We start from the raw sequence: 22,028 nt of genomic DNA, 5'->3' as shown, positions 1-22,028 counted from the left end.
GACATACAAAGTTGTTTGTTTGAGAGGAGCTAAATATGACTTCAGAATAATTTGTATCTATGATTTAATAATGCTATTGACAGAAGAGAAAGTATACAAACTAGAAACAAAAACATTAAGAAGGCAAATATTTTAAAGCATTGTAAAGATCATTACTTCACAAAAATGACACATGTATACACATACCAGTTTGCACAGACTAAGTCAACTAACCCTGTGCACATCACAGCCTCAGTAAACTAACCCTGTGCACAGCATAGTCTTAGTCAACTAACCCTGTTCACTGCACAGCCTCAGTCAAATAACCCTGTGCAAGGCACAGCCTCAGTCAACTAACCCTGTGCACAGCACGGCCTCAGTCAGTCAACTAACCCTGTGCCTGGCACGGCCTTAGTCAACTAACCCTGTGCACAGCACGGCCTCAGTCAACTAACCCTGTGCACAGCACAGCCTCAGTCAACTAACCCTGTGCAGGGCACGGCCTCAGTCAACTAACCCTGTGCATGGCACGGCCTCAGTCAACTAACCCTGTGCACAGCACGGCCTCAGTCAACTAACCCTGTGCACAGCACGGCCTCAGTCAACTAACCCTGTGCACAGCACGGCCTCAGTCAACTAACCCTGTGCACAGCACGGCCTCAGTCAACTTACCCTGTGCACAGCACGGCCTCAGTCAACTAACCCTGTACATAATGCAGCTTCATCTAACTTACTTCATTATAAAGGTATATGACAAAACTGTAGGCAGTAATAGATAAGCTGCATCTACCTACATAACGGTAAGTCATAAATCAACAACAAAACTCAGTAATTATGTACAGTATGGATAAGATGTTGACATGACTCATTTGTATATTCTCTTTTGAATACATGTGAGGCATGAAAAATGTCCCTAGCACAAATTTACCTAAATTCCAATTTAATAATAATTCTAACATTTTTTAATACACTGTTCCTTATAGAATTAAATATCATTTATAAAACATCGACAACAAACGTATCAATCAACAGTTATAGAAAACATATACATTTGAAAATATATATAATTAAATAATATTATTAAACAGCTTATTTTTATATATTTTCTGTAAATTATGTACAAAAAAAAATGCAAAAAATAATGTGAAGTGACAGTGTATCATTGAAAATGTGTCAAACAGGTAGATGTACCAAATATGTGCATCTAAATTTTCATAAATGATAATACATGAACCAATAAGATTTTGTCAGTAAATTAAGAGAACGTTTCACATCATAGTCTTGATTTTAAATATACTCCATTGTGTATCATCATAGATAATATGTATTGATCAGTATACCACAGACTTCATAGCTAGTTTTTATTTAAATCATCCGTTTGAATAGTTGTGACTCTCTGATTCTTCTTATGCCACCTGAACTGATTTCATAGCTAATTCTAATGCCTCGTCAGCACCTGATGTAGTGTTTTCATCATCAGTCTGAAAAACAAAACAAAATATGTAAATAATTACATTAGATGTATGTTTCATTATAATACTTTATTCTGATTGGCTTACTGCACATCACATGTTATTCCGTAAGCAGTTGCATTGCTCAATACAACTTTTCCTTCATGATAACACGTGGACCAACAATAAAGTGCACAGGTGAATTAAAAAAAATATATATAAAATTCGTGTTTTCATTATCATATCTAAAAAATGTAATTATAAGTATTGAATGCTTCTTTTTGTAACTTTATAGGGTTGTAAAAGCATTGACCGTGCGCACATTTTTAGAATGAAGCGCTTCCGCGCTTCATACAAAATGTACTTCGGTCAACGCTTTTACACCCCAATAAATTTACAAAAAGAAGCATTCAATACTTATAATTACATTTTTTAGATATGATAATGAAAACACGAATTCATACAAAATGTACTTCGGTCAACGCTTTTACACCCCAATAAATTTACAAAAAGAAGCATTCAATACTTATAATTACATTTTTTAGATATGATAATTAATCATACTTTCTTTAGTAAAATTGTTGTTTTATTGATAGACAACAAATTTATCCTAAATTTCAATCTAATATATAAAATATACCGTAGCCATTTCTTGAGAATGTGTCAAGAAAACCCTAAATCTAATGTTGACAAAGGACCAATTCAGAAGTGGAATATCTCTGTTTAAGACATTATAATTAAACCACACATCATTGAAAAGGATGCTATAAAAATAGTACAAAGAATTCATGTAGAAAAAAGTAAAATTTCTGATTTTATGCATTTAACTTAGTATCAGACACTAACACAAAATTCTTAATAGACAAAAATCCTTTATCTCAATCATTTTGTCACAAGTTAAGGAAAACTATGTTGTTCTCTTTATTTTTTTGCCATTTTAGGGAATCTTTGCTAATCTAGCCATTCAAGCTTCATCTCTTGTAAAATATCTCACTGTATTCCCCACTAATTTTTATATCTATACTCACATCAAGATCCAGTAATATAAGTTCCACCAGTTTTTTAACTTGTTTTGGATCAGCCAACAAAGCACTTTCCTTAAGTTCATACTCCTTCTTCAAAAGTCTATGTTTCTTTAAAGAAGCTCTATTCTCCTTTGAACTCTTTTCATAAAACCTATTTCCCAAATAAAAATTATACATTTTCAATAGAAATGTTATAATGACATTATGTTACACACACAAGTTTTAGAAGTTTTGTAAGCTAATTGTTTAAAACACATTTGTCAGTATAGCTTTAAATTTGTATTTTGATAGGCAAAAGTGTTGAATTTTTCATTTTTGCATGCTTTCTTGATAAGTTACAATTATCCTCGCATTTAAACTTTAAAACATTAAACAGTTACTTTGTGTGTATTTTGTCCTGATTTATTGCATGATATATGAAACTTGACAACAAACAATAAATGCATTTTGTTTGCTCTGTGTATTTTGGAATAAAATTCTTCACAACTGTGTTTGAATATATTTTTAGGACTAAGGTAGATGCTTTTGTTGAAAATATAATACGTATTTTTCTGAGTTTATATTTCTGTTGGAATGCAGGCCACATTTTCAAGTTCTCTGCATCTACGATACACCTGAAAATATATAAAGATAACCTTTAAAAAAAAGTACTTACACCTCATACTGTCTCTGCATATTCCTCACATTCTTAAAGGATTCCTTGATGACTTCTCTATAGGTTGGTGTATCTAATGTTAGCTGGTTAAGGAAAAAGTAACTCTTGATACTTCTGGTAGACACAATATGTTTTATAAAAGGGGAGACAAAAACAGAGGAGGGTTCATTTATCCGATACAACGTATGCATGATTTTTTTTAATAAGAATTTAGAAGACTTAAATTTTTTATGGATCAACAGATAAAATAACCTAACAGTAGAAGTATAAAATATAAACAGTTGTCTAAATGAGCTTATGAGCTTATGTTCCAAGGCACAAAACTCAAAACAAGAAAAGTTGCAATAAAAATTGTATCTGTTGAATATTTTTTTTAACCCTGTATATATGCCAACATTCCCCATGTGAAATCATAAAATTGTTTTGTATAAACATTTTTATCAAAAGGATATGGAGGTAGATTTTCCATTTCTGTCCTGGTAACTCTGACATTTTGTCCACTGTCATACTGCAGGTGCTTCATATACATATAATGTGACAGTAAGGGACTCTGGCCATTTATGTTGAAAGAACATCGACTGAATGTAGGACCAACACATGCTGGATGGGACTGAAAAAGAAAACAACATATAAAAAAGAATTAAAGTTTGATTTATTATTCCATTGTACGCTATATTTTCTGGATAAGCTGAATTGCATCTTATCAATATTGACCAAAAAAAAACATTATGAGTACAAAATGCTGAATGGTGAATTTCTTTTTAGTTAAGATTAACTTTTCCAAACATGGTAATAATAATTTCATGCCCTTACCTCCTGAACCATTCTCTCAGACATCTTGGATGGAACTTTCACAGCAGAATGTGATGTAGAGGTTTTTGTATCATGTTTTTCATACATATCTTCCAGAGTTGTCTCCCTTATAGGTGTCAAGGCATCCATTAGTTTCCTTGGATCCACTGGTCTCTGTTTTGGCTTATGCTTTCCAGGAGAAGATTTCATGGAGTCAGAGGAGAAGTCAACAGTTGATCCATCTCTTGATGAGCTGGCAGATCCGGAGTTTTTAATCTTGGACGATGTGGATGCAATTGAGCTTCTCTTTCTGTGGATTCCACGTCTCCGTTTCCCACCAAACCCACTTGCCATGGACATGGATTGGTTGAGAGATGTTGTGGAGGTATACTGACTAGGTGAATTAGTAGATAACAGATTGTCTAAGAAACTTGAGTTGATATTGGAAGATGCTAAAAAACAAAGTAATATTTAATTTTTTAACACTATTTGCAAAATAAATTATGCAAGATTAAAAATACTGTTGATTTAGGACTACCAAAATCATTACAATCCTAAAACTAACAGAAAATATATGCAAAAACAATTTTTCTGATGGATTTTAAAATATTTAATTAAAATGATTTTATTTGATGTGAATCATAATTATTCATACACATTACATTACACATTGGAAAGAAGACATATATTGAAACTTTTTAGAATTTTGTAATGAATGAGTTATAGACTTCTATATGAGCCTGCATGTTCCTATTCAAGAGCCTGTTCTTCAGAGGTTGTTGTTAAATGTGCTTTTTGTTAAGTAAGTTTTGTACACTCAGGCCTTGGGTTTTCTGATTTGTTATACATCTTGTCATGTCAAGGTCCTTTATAGCTTTTTGCAGTATGGAGTTTGCTCATTATTGATAGCTTTTTAGGATAATAATATCTACATCATTTATCTTCTTGTGGATAGTTGTCTCAATGAATTGGCAATCATATAACATCAACTTATTTTGTAATCAAGCATAAGATCTACACACACAATCAAATCAGAGTTTGATATACATTTTAGGCATTTGTTCAGCCTAATGTAATATGTTTTATTTCCTTTTCTTGTTACTTTGTAGAAATATAGATAAGAAAACTTAATCAAGCAATCGTAATTGATTTAAAATAGGATGTTTTGTTAGTTCCTTTCATAAAGTCCTTTGTGGAATTGACCAATTCATTACTTTCAACAATGTGTTAAGATATTCCATCATTAATGACCAGTAGAACAAACACTTAAACTTACATTTCTTCTTCTGTGAGTTGATCATCTCCTCCCTAATGTTAATATCTGGAGGTTCTAGCTTACTCATGTTCCACTTCATCCATAATCTAGGGGCTGGTTTTATACCTATATAAACACAGAGCTAACATAATATGAATAAACTAACAGGTTAAAATCAAGTTTGGCTGTAATATTAATTTCCAATGCAAATTCTCCTTTTGAGACAGATTGTATGGCCTTCAATCAACTTTCATTAACAACCATCAAACCAAAAAAATCTGATAATGTTAGACATTGAAAAAACAATATATGTTTTTATGAGGGTTTCACTTTTTATGAGGGTTTCACTTTTATATTTCCACTTGTTACTGTAAGTGACTTGTTTGATTATATAACAAACCTGTTATCCAGTCATAAACTAGTGTGATTATATCTTCTTTAAACTGTTCCCCAAACTGTCTGTATGAGTCCGGGAAAGAATGGCAGTATGCTGCATAGATAGCCTGGGATATTAAACTGGCATAATCCTGTTAGATAAACAAGAGATTGGTCACAAATTAAAGACATAATACACTGGCAAATTCTGATAAATGAATTATAAACATTGTGTACTTTTTTTTTTATCACATGTATACATGAAGTCTTTATTTGTGGGTCTTAAAATTTTGTGGAAATTAATCGTAATGTACTGGAATGTGTTTTTTGAAAATATTTAATTAAAGCCTTTCTGCATTTATTCTGTTGTCATGGCATCTGAACAACATCTTATTTGTTTTATATTCTTCCAACTTAAAAACAGACGTAAATCAGGCTTTTGGTTTTCCATTTTGTCATTCCTTTTACAGCTTGACATATGTTACTAGTTTTGCTCATTGTTGAAGGCTGTAGTGCCATGTAGTCTCTGGTGGATAGTTATCTCATTAGCAATCAAACTAAATCTCCTAATTTTTATACAAATGAATATCTGATATAAAAAGAATAATTACCTATAAAAAATTTATATCGTATAAACCAAACCTACACTGAGGGGGCTGATGGGTTATTTTCGTTCTTCGTGATCGGCGCATTTTCGCTATCGTGATCCGTTTTTCTACAGATTTATTTTTCGTGATTCGTGATGAAACCATTGTTCGTGAATCGTTTTCATTGGAATTTTATGTTCGTTCTTCGTGATTGAGACATATTTGAGGGCCCTCATGGGGTTTTTGATTATGTGATTACTTGGCCGTTTTTTTAAGATTATTTGATTACCTAGGACTGTATTTTTAGTTTATGATTATTTATTTACCTAGGACTGTATTTTTAGTTTATGATTATTTGATTACTAAAGATAAGCAAATATTTAATGATTATGTGATTATATTGGCAAAAAAATGGTGATTATGTGATTACTAGGACCCCCCCATGAGGGGCCTCATATTTTTCGTTCTCGTGATTTTTTTTTTCATTACGGAAATAAAGAGTTCCATTGAGTTGTCTTTCTTGGCTTAAAAAGTTGAAGTGGCGCGATAGTTTTAAAAGTGCAATTAGGTCATTTATTAGTGCAAGCTATGGCAGCCCCCATGGCTGAGAGCCACAGCAATAACATTGTCGAGGTTGTGATATTTTATGTAGATCCAACCTGTTTTGGACAGGAAAATAAATTTATTGGAGGAAAAGAGAGAAAGAGGGTCAGTGTTAAAAAAACTTATGTGAACGTTTTCAGAACTTTTTGTTCAATTTTAAAATAACAGACCGGACTTGTGGAGGAAGCTCTCCAAAGAGGTTTGGGCAAAGAAGTGGAAGTGAAAATAAGTAGATTGGAAAAGACCATAGAAGGTGTCAAAACATACGGCATTTCCAGGCAGGCGACATGGGAGTTGGAGCTTCCCGAAATAGAAAAAGGGTGTAGTTTACAAGGTATTAAAAATTGTCACTGCTATAATAATGTATGTATTTATTTATAAGGTCGATTCAGCCCTTAGTCCATCCGCCGGCCCCAGTTGATCTGACCCCACTGTTTATCTGACCCTGCCACATCTATGAATATCTATATTAAATATATAAATATATGTTATATGCCATATATATATCCCGGGGGGGGGGGGGGGGGGGGGGCTACTTCCTATAATTTTAGTAGTATGAGTGTGCCGCAAAACGGGGTCCCTTTTTCATGCCCTGCTGGTTAGAACGGGGTCTGTTTTTTCATGACCTGCTGGTTAGAACCAGGTCTGTTTTTTAACATAACAGTCCAGAACAGGTTCACATATTCCTGACACGTATTTTAGCTAGTTAGAAAAGGCACAGGAATCTGAAATTTTATCCCTTAAACGTCTCACTGTATGCGTTGAAAACTTACATGCTCTTGGACATTTCAAATGCCAATTACCAACTATGTTAGAACATGCCCGGAACTTAAGCAATACGGTGTATGAGGGAATAAAAAGGAGTGTCCTGTGGGCTGCCTACTACTTTACGCATCCCTCCTCTTATTACCCTATTCCTGAAAATGACATGCCATTGTCGTCCCTGAGTGCTATGGAGCACTTGAAACCAAAAGCCCTGCTGTCAAAGGACCAGGAACGAGAAATGCGTGAGTGGGCCCAGGACTTCGGAAAGTGTGTTCGACAAAGATCAGTACGACAGCAAACGACAATGTACAACACTGGCACATTACCACTTAATATGTACAAAAATGCAACTTACAGTACCACAAGTGAAAAAATCACATTTCCTTCAATAGCTGAAGAAGGTAACACGGACTATGATCAAGTTTCTGAATATGATTCAGAATCAGATGTGGACTACACTGAAGAAACGGACAATGTTATTGACACCCAAGAATGTCTTAGTTTTCTTCAAGGGACAACCAGCAGGAGTGGGAGAACAATCAGGCTCAGCAGTAAATTTTATTGACAAAATAAATATATATACTTTATAATCTCTTAGTTTAGCCTCAAAATAAAACACAGATGTGGTTCCGTGGTATTTACGCCAGTAAAACATTTCTATGAAATATTATTATTATACAATAAAAGAAGTCAGAATGTGACTGTTTTTAACCATTTAATTTAGAACCTGGGAGAATTCAACATGTAAACAAGTAATGAGCCAGTTATGTATTTGATTGTAGCTTAATTGCACCAAACAACCAGCTTCTGAATCTCTATTATAGAGGTTGATTGGTGATACTCTTTTTATATTTTCGTGATCCGTGATCATGGAAATTTATTTTCTGTGACTCGTGATTGACAAAAAAATCAACTCGTGAATCGTGATGAGACCCCCCCATCAGGCCCCTCTACACTGTTTACAAGAGTCAACTTAAATACAAAATAAATCTTACTGTGAAAAAGACATCTCTGAATCTGGGATGGTTAACATACATCATTAGTTTGACAAAATTATGTGCACATCTGTTAAACAATCGAACCTGGGAGTTCTTACTGGACTGGTATTTGTCTAGGAACAGGTACCAGAACAAATCCTGTCAAAATAGAAATACCTTATACTGTTGATAAGGTCATAACTTGTCATCAATTTACTGGTATTAGATAGGTTAAAAATTAACTCTGAATTGAATAAATTAAAATCTTCTGAAATGAGTTAGTTCAAAAAGTTTTATTTTATTAAATTAAATAATAGCCATTTCAAACAGGACTTACTTGGAATACTGCTTGGGAAGCTTCACAATAGAACCATTTTTCATAGTACGGCTTGTAAACTGGCTGAAAAAAATCAATTGTCATTCTCAAAAGCAGTTAAAAAGCAATGACCAAATTACCATTCCAAATTTGACTTTAGTGTAAAGTTTTAAAGAAATCAATACAAGCATACTATAATGAGGGTGTGAAATCTAAAGCCCTGTAATTTTGTAATATATTATAAAAAGAAAAAAATCTTCAATCAATCCTTTGGTTGTGTTAAAATTTCATGACATTTGGATCTTGAAAATAAATTGAAGTAATTGTACAAAGAGTTTGATGGCACCTTTTAAACTACTAGCTGCTTTTGAAAGTCCTTCACTTTTATACTTAATTGCACGCAGGAGCAGTATTCTAATTTGTAGTTAAACCCCCTCAATAGATGACATATCTTAAAAGTTACATTTCTTTTCCTTCATGATATATCTATCATCTTACACATCTGTATGATATATATGGAAGTCATTAGTCAACATCGACAATAAAAAAAACCAACTAAATTCCATGTACCAAATACACTGTACACTTAAAATTATGAATGCCATTAACTACCACGTTAATACCATCTAATAATCTATGTCAGGTAATAAAATCTTTAAATCTAAACACAAATCCAGAACAAATATATACATCTTGTACATGGATATGTCAATGAAAAGCCTATATTTACCAAACCTTTAGAGCATGAAATTGAGGCACGGGTCAATTGATATATACAAAATCAACATATCAACAGATTTTTACCAAAAATTCACATACCAAACATTGTTGACTTATGATTCACAGTTTCTTTGTTACATATACCCAACCCAAAACCCTGACAAAGCCTTAGGGACCAAATTAATGTAAAAGTCCTGCAATGTATGTCAGATCCACACACCAAATGCTACCAAGCATAGTTACTGAATATCGATTAAATAACTTAATTAAATTTCATGGAACCAATTTTACTGCACCAGGTAAACATTTTGAAAATTTATTTCTCTTTGGTGCTGACTCAAGGCCAAAATATTTGAAATCCAAAACTTAAAAAAACTTAAATCATATGCTGAAGAGAGGATACAACTAAAACGGACCAAAAATGAAGCCAAACTTAGTCAAGAAGTTTAAAATTTACATCAAATTAAAAAAACACACTTTGTTCTTTATCTCCAAGGCTTCATACCATGTTATATAGGTCAGGTAACAATAAAATACCATGTTATATAGGTCAGGTAACAATACCAACAAGGCTTCATACCATGTTATACAGGTCAGGTAACAATAAAATACCAACAAGGTCTTCATACCATGTTATACAGGTCAGGTAACAATCAAATACCAACAAGGTCTTCATACCATGTTATATAGGTCAGGTAACAATAAAATACCATCTCGAGATACCATGTTATATAGGTCAGGTAACAATAAAATACCATCTCGTGATACCATGTTATATAGGTCAGGTAACAATAAAATACCATCTCGTGATACCATGTTATATAGGTCAGGTAACAATCAAATACCATCTCGTGATACCATGTTATATAGGTCAGGTAACAATAAAATACCATCTCGAGATACCATGTTATATAGGTCAGGTAACAATAAAATACCATCTCTAAATACCATGTTATATAGGTCAGGTAACAATAAAATACCAACAAGGTCTTCATACCATGTTATATAGGTCAGGTAACAATAAAATACCATCTCGAGATACCATGTTATATAGGTCAGGTAACAATAAAATACCATCTCGTGATACCATGTTATATAGGTCAGGTAACAATAAAATACCATCTCGTGATACCATGTTATATAGGTCAGGTAACAATCAAATACCATCTCGTGATACCATGTTATATAGGTCAGGTAACAATAAAATACCATCTCGAGATACCATGTTATATAGGTCAGGTAACAATAAAATACCATCTCTAAATACCATGTTATATAGGTCAGGTAACAATAAAATACCAACAAGGTCTTCATACCATGTTATATAGGTCAGGTAACAATAAAATACCATCTCGTGATACCATTTTATATAGGTCAGGTAACAATAAAATACCAACAAGGTCTTCATACCATGTTATATAGGTCAGGTAACAATAAAATACCATCTCGAGATACCATGTTATATAGGTCTGGTAACAATAAAATACCAACAAGGTCTTCATACCATGTTATATAGGTCAGGTAACAATAAAATACCAACAAGGTCTTTTCATGTGTTTATCTCGAGATAGAATGTTTGCCTTTAGTGGGGAAGGTCGTAAAAAAGTCTGCCAGATCAAACCAAAGATTTTAAATAGGTATTTGCTGAAAGCTGAAACAGGAAACCATTTATTAAAGTATTTGTTGTAGCTGCCTAAGTAATACCTATGCCTTGCCTCTCATGGCTATTGACACAAGTAAGTACAAAAAAATATAAACAATATTCTAACTATCAGAAAAATAAAATATTCATATAGGTTACAAAATTCCAAATCACTGTTAATAATATATTAAGTATGAAATAAAGGGATATTGCATGCATATGACACAAATCATTTAATAATATAAGCCACACCAAGGTAGTATTGTATAAATAATGAAAATGAAAATCTGAATATATTACATATTGTTTTTCTTCTGAACAGCGACCTTTTTATATATAACCACAGTTAATCCAGAATTTCATTGAAACGAGCAAATGGTTTTATAAACTTGCAACAACTACTGAACAAGGAAGACATGAAAGTAATTAGTCTCAGGAATAAAATATGTAGAATATCAACCTATTATTGTTTTGAAGTACATTTTTGAAAGTAAATTTTTTTGTTGAGATTTCCATAAAATTGCAACACTTGTATTATACAGCAGATAAAAAATATACCTATGATTTAACTTATATGTCACTGTTCATCAGATACATATGTATAACAAAAACTTACAAGTAAATAAATGACCAAATGTTGTCTCCCTTTATATATGACTATGAGTTATGTCCCTTTATAGATACTTTACCTTATTTGATCCCCTTTTCTGTTCAAGTTAACATAGAAATCATTATAAAATATATATGATCATTTCAGTGAAAATCATTTGAAGAAAAACAATTTACATGCATACATTTAATTATTGAACTGTTTCATCAGTATTTAACAAGAGACTCTGACAAGTCTTTGTTGCTTGAACATCTGAGTTCATATGATCTTCAACAATGGTGATCACTCTCAAACATTAAAAATACTTATAGAATAACTAATTGAAGAATTCAAATAGAGAAAAATATTCAATGAGTGACTGAACAACACATTAATTCGTGCAGCGCATGAGTTAATTATCAGTGTTGTTTGGTCATGAGTTAAATATTTTTCGATATTTGAATTTTTTGATTAGTTATTCTTTTTATTACATTTGCAAATGGCTTTTTTTATGAAATTAAAGTAGAAAATGTAAGGAACTATATCTTTTTTTCTAGGCATTCACAATTTGTTTTGATCTGACGTTATCGACCTCTTATCAACGCATATTGTTGTATGAGATCAGAGAGTGAAATAACCACATTTATTTAACATGTGAAATTATCGGTTTTTATTTCACTTGGAAATCAATGTAATTCATTGCAACCAATGTTATTATAAAATATAATTTTTGACTAAAATTCACATTTATGTTGTATCATCATTTTTGTTTAACAGGTAACAGATAATTATCAAAGTACAAGTAATCTTAATGTACATTTGTTAAGATGTAAATAAACTTTATATCAGTTGAGATGCATATAAACTGTCTGTGCATCTGTTAAGATGTATATAATATGTCCATATTCATAGATGAATATAAACTGTTCATTTGTAATAATATATATATTAACTGTTTTATACATCTTTAAAGATATACAGTTTGTATACATTTTCATACATTTTAAAGTTTAATGCATCTCAATGGATGTACATTTTATATTTATACAAATGAACAGTTTATATGTATCGTAATAAATGTACATCAAGATTCTTAGAACTAAAGTAGCAGTTAAGCCATTGGTGTAAATGAACTGTAGCTGGATATCAAAATTTTAAAATTTCTGTCCCATCAGATCTTCTCTATTCATGATGAAAGTTAGAAGACAACAGTTGACGGATGCTCACACAGGTCTTTGTGTCTGGTCAGCTAACAATGAGCTCAGAACTTCAGATCAATAAATTAGCAGATGTCACATCAATTACGGGGTGGATCCAGGGTGCATGGTTGGATGAGGGGAGGCGGGATAAATGTCAGTAATGATTGATATACTTCATAGTATAATGAGGTGAAAAATTGTTTGACAACTTATTTTTTCTAGATCCCAGCCCATCCCAAATCTACAACTCTTAATTTGCTTTAAAATATAAATACATTTGTAACAAACAATTTTTCTGTTCACCATTATGAAGGATTATATAAACTGTATTTTTTTAAGATTAAATATATATATTCACCTGTGATACTCCCTGAATGTAAAATTTGTTAGGTAATTTTTGACTCTGTAAGAATAGGTTACACATAACAATAAAATAAGTATTGAGTCTGAGACTCTTTTTCTGGGGAAATTTGATTTTTTTTCATAACAAACAAGTTTCTATATTTAAGCTGTGATTCAGGTTTATCTGTTCAGACTTTATGTAGGGTTTTATCATTTCTATTTTTTCCCTACACCTGACAAAATTTAATAAGAACTTTCTATTCCTATTTTGTCAGGGATTCTCTTTTCTTTCTTTTAATCTTATTTCTCAATTCAATATATGAAAATATCTTGAAAACGATTCTATTTACCTTTTTGTACAGTTCCATTTGAGCCTCTGTTGCTTTCTTCAACATTTCTATGGCTGGGATATCATCAGGTAAGGGAGTTAACTCTATACCATCATATCCAGGGTACTGGTAAAGCTGTAGACAACACAGTGTATTGTCATTATTATAGTTGTAGAGCAAAATATATCAATTATCAACCAAATCAAAACAGTTAGGATATAATTCATAACAAATGATGATACATTTTTTGTAGCTGATCATGTTTTAAGTAACAATACGGTAATGATAGCTGACAAGTTCATATCGTTGTATGCTTGGCCTCATTATCTCAATCAAAGAAGATTCAAGATATATTCATTTAAAACCAAAGGTTATAAATGTTAATGTTTATATCATATGAAAAGTTAAATATCTTATTATAAAACCTGAATTGACTCAAAAGTTGTATGAAATATGTCATATTTTCAATTACAACCTGAAAATGAACAGGGTTGAGTAGTAAATTAAAAACAAATCTTTTAAAAAGCTGCATAACACAGTGGTTTTGACTGAGACATTAAAATGAAAGTACAATTTTTTCAACATTATACTTATACTATACCTCAACAAATTTAGGCTTTCCTGTGTCTTTTTTTACCTGAAAAAAATAAGAAAAATGTTAGAACTGAAATACAACGATTGTGAAAGTTTTTGAAAATCTTTATTTCAAAACAAAATTTTCATTTCGCTAAATGAATGCTAACTAAAAGAAAAAACTCAGAAAAAATACATAGACTACATGTGTATGTCAATATCAGAGTAATAATGCCATTTTATTTTAGAATGGAGATGTGGCTGCCAATGAGACAACTTTTTATTTTCTTTTGTTACATCTTCTGACATCGGACTCGGACTTCTTTTGAACTGAATTTTAATGTGTGTATTGTTGTGTGTTTACTTTTCTACATTGGCAGAGGTAAGGGGAGGGGGGGGGGGTTGAGATCTCATAAACATATTTAACCCCGCCGCAATTTTGCACCTGTCCCAAGTAAGGAGCCTCTGGCCTTTGTTAGTCTTGTATGATTTTTAATTTTAGTTTCTTGTGTATAATTTAGAGTTTAGTATGACGTCCATTATCTCTGTACTAGTATACATATTTTTAAGGGGCCAGCTGAAGGACGCCTACGGGTGCGGGAGTTTCTCACTACATTGAAGACCCATTGGTGGCCTTCAGCTGTTGTCTGCTCTATGGTCGGGTTGTTGTCGCTTTGACACATTCCCCATTTCCTTTCTCAATTTTATCCATGAAAATTCTTCATTATCTACATGTATCAATGGAAAAACTGAAATTTTCAGATTTATTTTATCAAATTATGTGCTCAATCTGAAATCAATGAGAAATTCATGCATACAGGTTCATTTGAAATCTGCATGCATGGATCCCTGAATAAAGTATGAGAACTTATGTTATGAATTCACATATAAACATGCTGACTTCTGCTTTATAATTTGAAGACAAACGGTACTAATTTTACATCTTGATAGTACTAACTTTGGCTATATAATTTGAGAACTTATGGTACTCATTTTACTTTGAAAAAAGCTGACTTTTGCTATAAAATTTTAGAACTTTAGGTTTTAATTTTACTTTCAGATCTGTTGACTTTTGATATATATATTATTAACTTACAGTATTGACTTTGCCTTGAGACATGCTGACTTTAGCTATATTCTTTACCCTTTCACTTCTACCTGGCAGGAATGCTAAATATAACAAAAAAAACAACATTATTTTAAAGAATACAAAATATTAATCTGCTAAATGAGGTTTTGTGTAAAAGTATTTTTCACCTAGGAACAGTATACCTAAGGGGAAATGAATCTGATACCCTTTTCAGTTTAAAATTTAAAAAATCTCAGACTCCCCAAGACTTCCTGAGATTTATGGATTTTGGTAGCGTCTGACTGAAAAACTAATGGAACTGCTCAATAAATAAACCACATAACTCTATAATCATAAATAAATACAAGTTTTATCATTTAGAAAATATACTTTGCAAATAAAATTACTAAAATAAGTTTGATTTATTTGAAGTGAAGTCTTTTATAATAGTTTGGGAATTTGTAAATCATCGTGGCAATGGCCGCCATTTTTTTATTACCTTGTTTGCATTCTGCACAGTTCTGTGATGAACTGCTTGCGATTTCAACAAATTTGAAGTGACAGAATACAAGTTTGATACACTTGCATCACTATAAAACTAGTTTGAATGACATTTTATTGATATTATTTGAAATTTTTAGGATAATAGTGAGTCCGTTTTAAACACATGTCTGTTTTCGTATTGTATCTTTATTTACGATGGCACGACAATAAAATCGACTACAATCAGGTAGTGTCAAGTCCCATCAATATATATGTTCCTGTTATCACCAAGCATATCAAGGGGTAATTGACAAATCAAATAACACTTGTATAAGATAATGAGTGTGATTTCTCATTTAGAACAGTGAGCAATTCATACATTTACAAAGTCAAAGCTGTTTGAAGAAATATTAATAAAAGGTGCACAGCAATAATTCAGTTATATTTTCAATTTTCTTAAACATAAAATGCATTTGAATTTTATCTATCTAGAGCATGCCTTAAAACTATCCTAGATGCACATTTTAGTACGTACTCCGATAAATTTTGAGGTGTTAACACAGCCCCTTTTATCCATATATAATAGGTTACAACACAAACCTTAATGCAAGTACAACCTTCATGGAGTTTAAAGACCCTGTTTGTGTTATCATCTTACAATCATACTCACTCTGTTTCATTGTGAAATATCCAGCAAATTTGTTTATTTCCTTTGCTTCTTTTTCTGAAATGATACATTCAAATTAAAAACTTTTGGTATTCTACGAAAAAAAATAAAAAAATAAAGTTGTTATGGAGTTAAAACAAAAAAAATACAGATAGGTATAGGCTTGCATAAAACAATTTCATATCTGTATCATAAAGATTGATTGATCCTTGGTGTTTGAAGTCCAGTTGTCAACATTACAGTGGCCACATTTTATTGGTGGAGGAAGATGATGTGGCTAGAGAGAACTATCAACAGGAAAACTGGGAATCTTAGTCAATTAATTTAAGATCGGAAAAGCATGCACCTGCAAAATGCAGTGTTTGTGCTGACAACCTTAGTGTTGACAGGCTAGTGATAAACTACTTTGACAACTTGGCCACTGAGACCCCTGAGTACTGTTAATTCAGAAATTATTGCATGCATTTATTATTGAGATTTACTCATTTTAGACTAAAATGCGATTTTATTTTTACGCGATATGGAGAAAAATCCTGTTAAATTCATATAAAAAAATCAAAAAGCGAGTTGAAATTATTGCAATTATAACCCTGTCACATTTTTCGCAATAATTATTAATAAAAACATAACAAGAATTTCTGAATTTACAGTAAATGTACATGTATTATAAAGAAGGTGGTAGAAGTTTAAAGCCTATTTTGATATATCTATAAATATCAATTTATGTTGAGATTTTTTTTTTACATGTGTTTTACATTTAATTGTTGCCTGAAGATGTGAGTATATCCATTCTAAACAGATAATGTATTACAGTGTAACCTGTGTTATCTGACACACTGGGGAACCAGAAAAAAATGTCGGATTAAACCATCCTTAGATTTTCCATGCAGTTCAACTTTTTCCATGATAAAATGATGGAAAATGATGGAAATTTTGTTTTTTTCCATGAGTTTCCATGAAATTTCATGGAAAAATAATTCATGTCAGATGGAAAACTTATATGTGTTACTTATTCCATCATTTTCCATGACAAGATGGAAAACTTTCCATGGAATTCCATGGAAAAAATACTTTTTGGATGGAAAATGGGATGGAAAGTAGACTAATAAAACTTTGTAGATGGAAAAGAGGATGGAAAGTGGACTTAGAATATTTTTGAGATGGAAAAGAGGATGGAATCTTGACTTAGAATATTTTTAACATGGAAAAATTATAGAATCTTAACTTAGAATATTTTTGAGATGGAAAGTCATGGAAAAAATGTACACAAATTACATACATTAATTCTTTATCATCAATTAGACAGTGAAAGAAATGTAAAGTGCCATCTGGTTTTCATTGGTCTTTGTGTAGAAGACAGGAAATGATATGACCATACAGTGTGAGGCCAAATGTAGGGTAGAACATGGATTTATACATTTTTGTGCAATTATTATTACTTAAAACATAAAAATGGTAAATAAACAATAAATGGACAATCTTTTATTAAAATATATATAAAATATCCAAGATTTTGGTAAATAACAGTATTCAATTGTGACTCTTTTAAAAGAAATCAGATAACTCCTCATACATCCCCCAACACATTGAAAATTTGAACTTGCAATGGATATGCAGTCAACAAATAAAGATGTCTTCTCTCCTGAACAAAATGCAAAATTTATATTGGACTTAGATTAAATAGTTCCAAATAGTTCTTAACATCGAATAGTGCAGATTTATTCTCTGATGACTTGCATTGACTGTTGGATTTAGAGCATATTTTTTGGTAAGTACACTGAATTAGATTCTACCATTTTAAGTGAGTGCAAGCTCCTTTAGTTCGACATAAAAAACATCATGAAAACACCTATAGTAGATTTTTCACTTATAATTATAATGATTGGGTATTAAGACAAGACAAACTGTATATGGTGTATTATAACTAATAATCCACTAATGAAGTAATTTGGTTATAAAATTTAAGATCCGTAAAAAAAAGTGTAATTTACAGCAAACTGCAGATCAACACTAAGTTCTAAATATATGGAAAATACCAATGAAGACATTTATATACAATAATTATGGAAAAAAATATTTAGGACAAAGACTAAAGTTGTTAGCCATTATTAATAATGTCATTATTTAAAGAATATCTCTTTATTTATAACAGTAACATTATTTTTAGGTATCATGAGGAAGAAATGAAACTCCAATAAAATGTTAATGCTGTTCTACAAGATGGATCTACTGAAGCCTGGTGCTGACATAAGTGACATTTATAACCTTAATTTCTTGATATAAAGGCAGTGCAAACATATACCAGTATTGAAAGTTTTTCTTCTTTGTTGTATTTATTATAATACATTAAATGAGTTTGAATTAAAGGTTAAAATGATGTTTGAGTCTATTGCTTATTACTGACCATTGTAAGACTCAAAAGACCTTACCAAACCGAAAAAAGCATGGCACCTAGTTTTTTTTATCTTCATTATTACAGATATTGTTAAACAGGGTATATTGTCAAAAGGTTAATTTAAGCAATTCATTTTAAAAGGAAATGATGGAAATATTTCCATGGAATTCCATGGAAAAAGAAATTCTATGTAATATATTTCCATGGAATTCCATGGAAAAACTTCATGGAAAATGTTTCAGATGGAAATATTATTAATTCCTTTTTTTCTCTTTTTATTTTCCATGGATTTCCATGGAAAACAGGTTCCAATACTCCATGGAATTCCATGGAAAAATATTCCATGGAATTCCATGCAGTTTTCCATGATAGATGATGGAAAATCTAGGGATGGGAAGCAGGGTGACATTATAATACTCAAGTGTTTTCTGCAGGGATAGGCATATTTTGGGACCATGAAAATGTGTCAGTAAAATTAGGATGTTAGAATACTCAGGTGTTGGATTAGGTAGGTTACACTGTATATATATACCTTTTGTCTGGTATCTATCCATTCCTTTTCCACTGATAACTGAAGCTGTGTCAGATATATCTTCATGTTGTGAGGCTCTACTTTCTACAACAAGCTGTGTATACTTCTGAAATCTTCTTTCCAATTTACTAATTCTTTTATTAACTAGGTCAATTGAGCCAATAAAAAATGCTATAGGAGTTAAGGAGAGCAATCATTTTCACATGAATAATATAAATATACAAATATATTTTGAAGCACTTGCTTTTGAAGGTTGGTACCTATTAAAACGTTTAAACCAGCATGTCAAATTTTCTCAAGTTTTGGAAAAAAATCTATATCTATTTTTTATGTATTTAAAGATGACATATTGTTTATATGGACCATAATTTGCTATTGGGCTCGTTTCCTATAACGATAGAAAAGTGATAAAAATGTGTAACTACACCTAAAGATACCTTTATTTTTATCAACATACAAGTGTATGCTACTCTTCCCTAGAAAAAAAAATTGAAATTAACAAATTTCAAAGATTATACGACCATATTTTTGTGTCGTTTCTTGGGTTACTTTTCGCTTCCGAAGTGCATAACACTGACTGATTTATAGATAATCGTCACCGGCAAATTCGTAACTTTTGCTTTCAAATAATAAAGAACATCGACCAATAAGAATAGTCAGAAGAAAATGCTGAGAACTATAAGTATTTCTGTAGCAGAGGTAAAATCACTAGCGTTACTTTGGTTTCCGATTTCGTAACGCAAATTTTAGATGATGTAATCTGCTAAATAAAACTAAAAAAATGCTTTCGGTTTCTTATGGTTTCCTGTCGCGTTTAAAAAAAAATTAATTTAACATGGAAAATAGATTTTAAATATTAACATGAAGCAAGTAACACTAGTAATGGTGTTCATTTATGTCTTTTGAAAATATTGTGCAAAATAAAGAAAATAAAGATTGGTTTCCTGTTTGGTTTGGTTTCCTGTTTGGTTTCCTGTCACGTAAACGGTGAATCAAAATGTATTAATTTTTTCTTGAAAAACTCAATTGTTCCATTAATACTATTCTAACACCAACACAACCCACAGAATAAAAGTTAAAGTTTTAGAACTTATAAAAAAGGATACAAAAAGAAACCAAAGGCCGAATACCAAATTATGGTCCCTGTTTCAAATCTGAGATATATTCTTTCAAAAATAAAAAAGGTTATTAGGTTATGTTTTTGGTCCTGTCATTGTCGATGTTGGTCCTGTCATTATCAGTGTTGGTCATGTCACGTTTTCTAAGGCTTCTAAAGAGATTTTTTTTCTTTAATCTATATATTAAATGATGAAATCTTATCTTATTTCAAATTTAAGAGTAATTCTTTGAGAAATGAAAAAGTTATTAGCATTTTTCATTTGGTCTCGTCATTCGGTCCTGTCAGTGAGTCCAGTCATTAATGAGAGTAATATTAAAAGGGTTATTTTCGTGCAACATATTTTGCCCATGTTTTATTTCATGTTCAGCTGCGAAAAGGATCGTTATTCTTCATGTGTCATGAAATCAATAAAAAGATCAGTGTAAGAAATTTTTAATTCATTTGTTAATTCATTGTAAAATGGTAATTTTATTTTGCGTTCTTTGGTGCAGATACCTCCCCTTTAAGCCCCTCATTAGTGTAACCCCAAAGGGGTTAGAATATTGGCATGGTTAACAATACACCTTTAATATTGCTATTTGTCCGCCATTACTGGATTTCACACAGGTTCCTGTAAAATTTTGACGTCATAAAACAAAATATCTGACGCCACAATAGAAAAGTGATTGTTGTATGCGACAAAAGGTCAAGCGGTCGGGTCAGTCGGGATTAGCGATAAGGTGTATAACAGACTACACTAAATGACTATAACAGACTACAGTATGGCATGACATATGAGTTCAAAGGAAAGGATACGAGACTTTGCTCTTTGGATTGATTCGATTTGCTTTCTCTTTTTTGCTAAAACTTCAGGTTTTGAATCTAGATTTCCATCACAAATGTCTATTGGAGAGCCAACTCTATTTAATCGCTCCATTTTGTTTGTGAAACGTCAAGGTCAGTTTTATTGTTAAACGACCTTTTTGATAAATATATTCTGTCAAACGTTTTTGCGATACGGCTTTCAGTTGGCAACAAGCGCTTATAATAACGCTAGATTAAGATTGTTCTGTTTAAGAATCATAACAAATCTGACCAGTGCAGTAAACATGACAAAACAAAGACTCACGACAACGAACTAATAAGGCAGTGTCTGCGCGTACCCGCATGTGGGTATGAATAGTCAAATTGACATTCGTAGGCTACGCGTACCCACATCCGGTTTTATAATAAAATGCAATCAAATCGGGGATTAAACGTGAAATATATACAGAAATTATCGATAACATGGGGATTTCGAGTAGAACGAGTGAAGGGTATGATGACAAATAATATTTTCGAATTGTATTTATAAGTTAATAATATATAATAAACCTTGCAAATTAAATGCACACTGATTGAAAATGAAATATACAGTCCCTGTAAACTATAGTCCTATAATATATAATATCCGAATTTTAAGTTGCTTCCACGCCTCAGAGGCAAAATATTGTTTGATGCGCTGAAGGTTTACATTTTCGTCAAACATTTTGTTATTTATTAACGAAGCTTTCATAGAACTGTAGAAGATTATTGGCATCGGCCTTTGTTTATCAGAAATAATGTATAA

General features: G+C 31.6%; 1 protein-coding gene across 4 annotated transcripts; it reads right to left on the bottom strand.

Moving 5' to 3' along the window:
- Window positions 1-961: 961 nt before the first annotated feature.
- Window positions 962-21,396, bottom strand: LOC143046299 (protein FAM227A-like). 4 transcript variants are annotated; one of them, XM_076219393.1, is made up of 16 exons: window positions 21,236-21,396; window positions 19,321-19,491; window positions 16,397-16,450; window positions 15,271-15,344; window positions 14,203-14,238; window positions 13,623-13,736; window positions 13,289-13,333; window positions 8,802-8,864; window positions 8,483-8,623; window positions 5,558-5,684; window positions 5,179-5,283; window positions 3,924-4,354; window positions 3,564-3,720; window positions 3,111-3,189; window positions 2,459-2,606; window positions 962-1,460 (listed from the first exon to the last, which is right to left on the bottom strand). In XM_076219393.1, exons 1-16 carry the CDS (start codon window positions 21,354-21,356, stop codon window positions 1,386-1,388), a joined length of 1,941 nt encoding a protein of 646 aa, XP_076075508.1. In that variant the 5' UTR covers window positions 21,357-21,396; the 3' UTR covers window positions 962-1,385. The 4 variants fall into 4 exon arrangements, with proteins under 4 accessions (XP_076075508.1, XP_076075511.1, XP_076075509.1 ...); XM_076219396.1 differs by having other exon boundaries at window positions 13,289-13,300; XM_076219394.1 differs by lacking the exon at window positions 13,289-13,333 and adding an exon at window positions 11,832-11,849.
- Between the last annotated feature and the right edge of the window lie 632 nt (window positions 21,397-22,028).

The sequence above is a fragment of the Mytilus galloprovincialis genome, chromosome 9 (assembly GCF_965363235.1).
Source record: "Mytilus galloprovincialis chromosome 9, xbMytGall1.hap1.1, whole genome shotgun sequence".
Classification (NCBI taxonomy): domain Eukaryota; kingdom Metazoa; phylum Mollusca; class Bivalvia; order Mytilida; family Mytilidae; genus Mytilus; species Mytilus galloprovincialis.
Note: the sequence above shows the minus strand (reverse complement) of the source record. Positions and strands in the feature narration are given on the sequence as shown.

Coding starts and splice junctions, on each gene's coding strand:
- LOC143046299 (XM_076219393.1), bottom strand. CDS start 21,356: ATGGAGCGATTAAATAGAGTTGGCTCTCCAATAGACATTTGTGATGGA. Junction 15,345..16,396: donor ATATTTCACAATGAAACAGA/GTGAGTATGATT, acceptor TGTTATATTTAG/CATTCCTGCCAGGTAGAAGT. Junction 3,190..3,563: donor AGAAATGGAAAATCTACCTC/CATATCCTTTTG, acceptor TTAACCAGCTAA/CATTAGATACACCAACCTAT.